We start from the raw sequence: 9170 nt of genomic DNA, 5'->3' as shown, positions 1-9170 counted from the left end.
TACTATAGATAGATACTATAGATAGATACTATAGATTGATAGATACTATAGATAGATAGATACTATAGATAGATAGATAGATAGATACTATAGATAGATAGATACTATAGATAGATAGATACTATAAATAGATAGATACTATAAATAGATAGATACTATAAATAGATAGATACTATAGATTGATAGATACTATAGATAGACAGATACTATAGATAGATAGATACTATAGATAGGTAGATAGATAGATAGATAGATAGATATATAGATAGATACTATAGATTGATAGATACTATAGATAGGTAGATAGATACTATAGATAGATACTATAGATATATACTATAGATAGACAGATACTATAGATAGATAGATAGATAGATAGATAGATAGATAGATAGATAGATAGATAGATAGATAGATAGATACTATAGATAGATAGATAGATAGATAGATACTATAGATTGATAGATACTATAGATAGATAGATACTATAGATAGATAGATAGATAGATACTATAGATAGGTAGATAGATACTATAGATACATAGATAGATACTATAGATAGATAGATAGATAGATAGATAGATAGATAGATAGATAGATAGATAGATAGATAGATAGATAGATAGATAGATAGATAGATAGATAGATAGATACTATAGATAGATAGATTTGATAGATACTATAGATAGATACTATAGATAGATAGATACTATAGATAGATAGATACTATAGATAGATAGATACTATAGATAGATAGATAGATACTATAGATAGATAGATAGATACTATAGATAGATAGATAGATACTATAGATAGATAGATTGACAGATAGATACTATAGATAGATAGATAGATAGATACTATAGATAGATAGATAGATACTATAGATAGATAGATAGATACTATAGATAGATACTATAGATATATAGATACTATAGATAGATAGATTGACAGATAGATACTATAGATAGATAGATAGATAGATAGATAGATACTATAGATAGATACTATAGATAGATAGATAGATAATATAGATAGATACTATAGATAGATAGATAGATACTATAGATAGATACTATAGATAGATAGATAGATACTATAGATAGATACTATAGATAGATAGATAGATACTATAGATAGATACTATAGATAGATAGATAGATAGATACTATAGATAGATAGATAGATACTATAGATAGATAGATAGATACTATAGATAGATAGATACTATAGATAGATAGATAGATACTATAGATAGATAGATAGATAGATAGATAGATAGATAGATAGATAGATAGATACTATAGATAGATAGATACTATAGATAGATAGATAGATACTATAGATAGATAGATAGATACTATAGATAGATAGATAGATACTATAGATAGATACTATAGATAGATAGATACTATAGATAGATAGATTGACAGATAGATACTATAGATAGATAGATAGATAGATACTATAGATTGATAGATAGATACTATAGATAGATACTATAGATAGATAGATACTATAGATAGATAGATTGACAGATAGATACTATAGATAGATAGATAGATAGATAGATACTATAGATAGATACTATAGATAGATACTATAGATAGATACTATAGATAGATACTATAGATAGATAGATAGATAGATACTATAGATAGATACTATAGATAGATATATAGATAGATACTATAGATAGATACTATAGATAGATAGGTAGATACTATAGATAGATACTATAGATAGATAGATAGATAGATACTATAGATAGATAGATAGATAGATACTATAGATAGATAGATAGATACTATAGATAGATAGATACTATAGATAGATAGATACTATAGATAGATAGATACTATAGATAGATTGACAGATACTATAGATAGATTGACAGATACTATAGATAGATAGATAGATACTATAGATAGATAGATAGATACTATAGATAGATAGATAGATACTATAGATAGATAGATAGATACTATAGATAGATAGATAGATACTATAGATAGAGTCCATCCTCATCTCCACTCTGCTTTGTCTTTCTGTTTCCGTGACTTTGTTTGACCTTACTCTTGAAACGCAGGACTCCCTGCTAAACATTGTCAATTATTGCTGAGTATATTATCCTGGCTAAATAAATACAATGAAATGACTTCACTATTATAAACGCCCAGTTCCAAATCTTAATCAAAACATAAGTCTTTGTCAATATATTTCCTGTGCCTCAGCTCTTTGTCTCTCTCTCTCTCTTTTCCTCCGTGGAACCCGTAGAGGGCGACTGTGAGGGGGAGCTCTGATTGGCTGCAGCAGTGTTCCAGTGGCACCTCAGAAAGCCAATAGTAAGTTTGAGATGTTTTCCCCGGTTCGAGGTGCATATAAAGGGCTTCCCCCGTCCAGATGCCGGTACGATTGACCAGGACCACAGCAAGACAAGAAGCCCTCAGAGTTCTGAACAACATCAAACTGAACTCCTGTGTGCGTCGGGGACTAGGCTACCAGTAGGTAACTGGCCTGTAATATAACTGCATGGAGCCATACTTGTCTTCACCTAGGATACTGTTAGTACAAACTGTCTACGCTGAATAGATTGGAAATAGTGTTTTAATGTTGTATGTTAAATCACCTTATTTCTTCCCATGTTAATTAATAATAAGCAATAGAAGCTTGGAAGAACTCATCTTTGTATTTCCATCGGTGAAACCATGTATCTGATGTATATCTCTGGGCGAGTGATGTTTAATATAAGAAGTTGAATATGGACAACAGAATGTATTGATAGATGGTTGTGTGTCAGCCTGCTGAATTCAGTACGCTGTCCACTAGCTGTCTAGGTCATTATGAGCTAATGGTTTGGCCTTATTCTCTCAAGCAGTTTTGGCTCCAGAGTTATGATTAGAAAAGTGCCGACGGGGCCACAGTGTTTTCATCCGTTTTGTTTATCTGCCGTTTATTTTGCAGTGCTGCGGATTGGGATGCGCCGTTGGGCAGATAATGTATTGAGGGGGAGGGAGGGGAAGGAAAGAGAGAGCGAGAGAGGGGAGAGAGAGAGGGGAGAGAGAGAGAGAGACAGAGTGAGGGGAGTGAGGGAGGGCAAGGAAAGAGAGAGAGAGGGGCGAGAGAGAGGGGGGAGAGAGTGAGGGAGGGCAAGGAAAGAGAGAGAGGGGAGAGAGAGAGAGAGAGAGAGGTGTGAGGGAGGGGAAGGAAGGAAGGAAGGAAGGAAGGAGAGGGGGGAGAGAGAGAGAGAGAGGAGTGAGGGAGGGGAAGGAACAAGAGAGAGGGAGAGAGGGGAGAGAGAGAGAGAGAGAGAGGAGTGAGGGAGGGGAAGGAACAAGAGAGAGGGAGAGAGAGGAGTGAGGGGAGGGGAAGGAACAAGAGAGAGAGAGAGAGAGAGAGGAGTGAGGGAGGGGAAGGAAGGAAGGAAGGAAGGAAGGAAGGAGAGGGGGGAGAGAGAGAGACAGAGAGGAGTGAGGGAGGGGAAGGAACAAGAGAGAGGGAGAGAGAGCCAGCCAGCCAGCAAGTCCAGTTTATCCTTCATCAGTTCCCACACTGAACAGAAGTCATGTTATTATCACCAGCGCGTAACTAACTCTCTCCTCTTCCACTGTCTGTTGGGGGAGACTTTGATACTGTAGCTGAACATGGACGACGTGTCACCGCTGTTAATGTGTAACTATCTACAATATAATCTAGAGGTGTTGCCTAGGTAATTACACCAGGTCAGTGTGTGCGTCCATGTGTCCTATAGCTGAGGGAGGGAGGGAGGGAGGGAGGGAAGGACTCTCACCCTCATGAAGAGAGAGCAGGAGAAAAGAGAAAGAGTATGAATCAGCCTGAAGGTCAAAGGACCACGTGGTCACATGGTTTCACCTTTAGAGTTGTGAGATGTAATGGGGGAGAAGGTTCATCAACAGTCAGACATTTCAATAATACAGAGGACCATCAGCATCAATAAAGTACCAGTAATTAATGTACATGGGATCATATTGAATTTTCAACAACTACTGCCCAGTGTTCAGAACGGCTGGAATAATCTCTCTCTCTCTCTCTCTCTCGCCTCTCTCTCTCCCCCTCTCTCTCTCTGTCTCTCCCTCTCTCTCTCTCTGTCCCCCTCTCTCCCCCCCTCTCTCTCTCTCTCTCTCTCTCTCTCTCTCTCTCTCTCTCTCTCTCTCTCTCTCTCTCTCTCTCTCCCCTCTCTCTCTGTCCCCCTCTCTCCCCCTCTCTCTCTCTCTGTCTCCTCTCTCTCCCCAGACCTGTGAACCCTGATCACCAGACTACTAGCTGAGGGTCTCTTGTCACTAAACATTTGCTGCTTCCCGGTCTTCTCCTCACTCTCAGCTCTTCCCGTTCTCTGAACTTTGACCTCAGGCCTCTAGACTCCCCGTTTCTCTCCCCCCTATTCTCCTCTCCTGTCTGGTCATGGCTCCGTCCCTGGCCACAGCATTTGCCAGGCGCTGGTGGATGGCGGTGACAGCCATCATAGAAAACCTGCTGTTCTCAGCTGTCCTGCTGGGCTGGGGATCGTTACTCATCATGCTCAAGTCCGAAGGCTACTACTCCTACATGTGCAATGGAGAAGGTAAGAGCACAACCTTTATGTAACCTCTCCACAACCTTTATGTAACGTCTCCACAACCTTTATGAATTTCAACACAAGCTTTATGTTATCTCTACACAACCTTTATGTAACCTCTCCACAACCTTTATGTAACCTCTACACAACCTTTATGTAACCTCTACACAACCTTTATGAATTTCAACACAAGCTTTATGAATTTCTCCACAACATTTATGTAACCTCTACACAACCTTTATGTAACCTCTCCACAACCTTTATGTAACCGCTACACAACCTTGAATTTCTCCACAACCTTCATGTAACCTCTACACAACTTTTATGTAACCTCTCCACAACCTTTATGAATTTCTCCACAACCTTGAATTTCTCCACAACCTTCATGTAACCTCTACACAACCTTCATGTAACCTCTCCACAACCTTTAATGAATTTCTCCACAACCTTTATATAACTTCTCCACAACCTTTATGTAACCTCTCCACAACCTTGAATTTCTCCACAACCTTCATGTAAACTCTCCACAACCTTTATATAACTTCTCCACAACCTTTATGTAACCTCTCCACAACCTTTAATGAACTTCTCCACAACTTGTAGCAGGGTGATTATTCAGAGTACTGTGAACGTGAGAGCCGTCGTTCACCCTGAATGTAGCAGGGTGATTATTCAGAGTACTGTGAACGTGAGAGCCGTCGATCACCCTGAATGTAGCAGGGTGATTATTCAGAGTACTGTGAACGTGAGAGCCGTCGTTCACCCTCTCCTGACTGTAGCAGGGCTCTGGTGGATGGGGAGAGGTTATAGCATGTGATAGGTTTCTACATGAACATCTCTGTAACAGACTCTCTCTCTCTCTCTGACATCCCTCACCTCTCACACAGATATTAAAGGCTGAATTCAATCTGGAAAGATGAAACATTACACATTCCAGAAATGTAGAAAGAAATGTAAAGGAACATTAGGTGTCTAGGAGGGAGACCCCAGGAACATTAGGTATCTAGGAGGGAGACCCCAGGAACATTAGGTATCTAGGAGGGAGACCCCAGGAACATGAGGTATCTAGGAGGGAGACCCCAGGAACATTAGGTATCTAGGAGGGAGACCCCAGGAACATTAGGTATCTAGGAGGGAGACCCCAGGAACATTAGGTATCTAGGAGGGAGACCCCAGGAACATTAGGTGTCTAGGAGGGAGACCCCAGGAACATTAGGTGTCTAGGAGGGAGACCCCAGGAACATTAGGTATCTAGGAGGGAGACCCCAGGAACATTAGGTGTCTAGGAGACCCCAGGAACATTAGGTATCTAGGAGGGAGACCCCAGGAACATTAGGTGTCTAGGAGACCCCAGGAACATTAGGTATCTAGGAGGGAGACCCCAGGAACATTAGGTATCTAGGAGGGAGACCCCAGGAACATTAGGTATCTAGGAGGGAGACCCCAGGAACATTAGGTGTCTAGGAGGGAGACCCCAGGAACATTAGGTGTCTAGGAGACCCCAGGAACATTAGGTATCTAGGAGGGAGACCCCAGGAACATTAGGTGTCTAGGAGACCCCAGGAACATTAGGTATCTAGGAGGGAGACCCCAGGAACATTAGGTATCTAGGAGGGAGACCCCAGGAACATTAGGTATCTAGGAGGGAGACCCCAGGAACATTAGGTGTCTAGGAGGGAGACCCCAGGAACATTAGGTGTCTAGGAGACCCCAGGAACATTAGGTGTCTAGGAGGGAGACCCCAGGAACATTAGGTATCTAGGAGGGAGACCCCAGGAACATTAGGTGTCTAGGAGGGAGACCCCAGGAACATTAGGTATCTAGGAGGGAGACCCCAGGAACATTAGGTATCTAGGAGGGAGGACCCCAGGAACATTAGGTGTCTAGGAGGGAGACCCCAGGAACATTAGGTATCTAGGAGGGAGACCCCAGGAACATTAGGTATCTAGGAGGGAGACCCCAGGAACATTAGGTATCTAGGAGGGAGACCCCAGGAACATTAGGTATCTAGGAGGGAGACCCCAGGAACATTAGGTATCTAGGAGGGAGACCCCAGGAACATTAGGTGTCTAGGAGGGAGACCCCAGGAACATTAGGTATCTAGGAGGGAGACCCCAGGAACATTAGCTGTCTAGGAGGGAGACCCCAGGAACATTAGGTATCTAGGAGGGAGGACCCAGGAACATTAGGTATCTAGGAGGGAGACCCCAGGAACATTAGGTGTCTAGGAGGGAGACCCCAGGAACATTAGGTATCTAGGAGGGAGACCCCAGGAACATTAGGTATCTAGGAGGGAGACCCCAGGAACATTAGGTATCTAGGAGGGAGACCCCAGGAACATTAGGTATCTAGGAGGGAGACCCCAGGAACATTAGGTATCTAGGAGGGAGACCCCAGGAACATTAGGTATCTAGGAGGGAGACCCCAGGAACATTAGGTGTCTAGGAGGGAGGACCCAGGAACATTAGCTGTCTAGGAGGATGCCAGGAACATTAGGTGTCGATCACATCCAATTAACTCTGTAACTGTTTTAAAGTCACCATCGGTGGTTTCCTTCCTCTCCGGCAACTGAGTTAGGAAGGACGCCTGTATCTATGTAGTAACAGGGTGTATTGATACACCATCCTATGTGTAATTAATAACTTCACCATGCTCAAAGGGATATTCAATGTTTGCTTTAAAAAAAAAAACATTTTTCCCATCTACCAATAGGTGCCCTAGTGATTTATAAATCATGTAAAACACTATTATTGAACACAGAGTGAGTCCATTTAACTTACGATGTGACTTGTTAAGCACATTTTTACTCCTGAACTTATTTAGGCTTACCATAACAAAGGTGTTGAATATTTATTGACTCAATACATTTCAGATTTTCAAAAAAAGTAATAAAAAAAAAAGATGTGTAGGCCAATGACCCAAAAATCTACATTTAATCAATTTTAAATTCAGGCTGTAACACAAAACATTTTGAAAATTCAAGGGGTGTGAATTTTTTCTGAAGGCACTGTATATGCAATTTATATGTAGAATTTATATGTTTTATTTCACAATCTGAAAGATTTTGGACAACAGAGCAATCTTGAGAGAATCCTATTTGACGTTGTTCTCCACGTTACCCCACTCTTCCACCAAGGCACCTGCAAGTTCCCAGACATTTCTGGGGGTAATGGCCCTAGCCCTCACCCTCCGATCCAACAGGTCCCAGATGTGCTCAATGGGATTGAGATCCGGGTTCTTCGCTGGCCATGGCAGAACACTGACATTCCTGTCCTGCAGGAAATCACGCACAGAACGAGCAGTATGGCTGGAGGCATTGTCATGCTGGAGGGTCATGTCAGGATGAGCCTGCAGGAAGGGTACCACATGAGGGAGGAGGATGTCTTCCCTGTAACGCACAGCGTTGAGATTGCCTGAAATGACAACAAGCTCAGTCCGATGATGCTGTGACACACCGCCCCAGACCATGACGGACCCTTCACCTCCAAATCGATTCCGCTCCAGAGTACAGGCCTCGGTGTAACACTCATTCCTTCAACGATAAACGCGAATCCGACCATGACCCCTGTTGAGACAAAACCATGACTCGTCAGTGAAGAGCACTTTTTGCCAGTCCTGTCTGGTCCAGCGACGGTGGGTTTGTGCCCATTGTTGCCGGTGATGTCTGGTGAGGACCTGCCTTTACAACAGGCCTACAAGCCCTCAGTCCAGCCTCTCTCAGCCTATTGCGGACAGTCTGAGCACTGATGGAGGGATTGTGCGTTCCTGGTGTAACTCGGGCAGTTGTTGTTGCCATCCTGTACCTGTCCCACAGGTGTGATGTTCGGATGTACCGATCCTGTGCAGGTGTTGTTACACGTGGTCTGCCACTGTGAGGATGATCAGCTGTCCATCCTGTCTCCCTGTAGCGCTGTGTTAGGCGTCTCACAGTACGGACATTACAATTTATTACCCTGGACACATCTGCAGTCCTCATGCCTTCTTGCAACATGCCTAAGGCACGTTCACACAGATGAGCAGAGACCCTGGGCATCTTTCTTTTGGTGTTTTTCAGAGTCAGTAGAAAGGCCTCTTTACTGTCCTAAATGTTCATAACTGTGACCTTAATTGTCTACCGTCTGTAAGCTGTTAGTGTCTTAACAACTGTTCCACAGGCGCATGTTCATTAATTGTTTATGGTTCATTGAACAAGCATGAGAAACAGTGTTTAAACCCTTTACAATGAAGATCTGTGAAGTTATTTGGATATTTACAAATTATCTTTGAAAGACAGGGTCCTGAAAAAGAGACGTTTCTTTTTTTGCTAAGTTTATATATATAGATAGATAGATAGATAGATAGAGAGAGAGAGGAATAGAGCGAGAGAGAGAGGTATAGGGAAAGGGATGAGAGAATGAAGAGTCAGCATGTGGGAGACTGTGTGGTCTAATCAGGTATCCCATGATACTTAGCGAGGTCTTGTGGGTTGTGGTTGGCTGTTCCATTCCAAAGGTCTGTTAACAGGAAGTAGACCTGTAACCCTAAACAGCTGGACTCAGCTACAAAATATACCTCACTCAGCATAAACAACACATCACTTTTTACAGTCACCACT

The 9170-nt window shown here is 42.0% G+C and overlaps 1 protein-coding gene across 2 annotated transcripts in view; it reads left to right on the top strand.

The window, feature by feature from the left end:
• The first annotated feature begins 2313 nt into the window (after window positions 1–2313).
• The window catches only part of LOC106604056 (large neutral amino acids transporter small subunit 4), a 56957-nt gene continuing 50100 nt past the window's right edge, over window positions 2314–9170 (top strand). The window contains exons 1-2 of one of the 2 annotated variants that reach the window (XM_045717486.1): window positions 2314–2504; window positions 4255–4582. In XM_045717486.1, the coding sequence (XP_045573442.1) occupies window positions 4423–4582 (160 nt within the window). In that variant the 5' untranslated portion in view covers window positions 2314–2504; window positions 4255–4422. Of the gene's footprint in view, window positions 2509–4254; window positions 4583–9170 lie in introns of both variants that reach the window. The other variant, XM_045717485.1, reaches the window with a different exon arrangement.

Source organism: Salmo salar, chromosome ssa04 (genome assembly GCF_905237065.1).
Source record: "Salmo salar chromosome ssa04, Ssal_v3.1, whole genome shotgun sequence".
In the NCBI taxonomy this organism is placed as follows: domain Eukaryota; kingdom Metazoa; phylum Chordata; class Actinopteri; order Salmoniformes; family Salmonidae; genus Salmo; species Salmo salar.
This window is presented reverse-complemented; position numbering and strand designations above follow the sequence as displayed.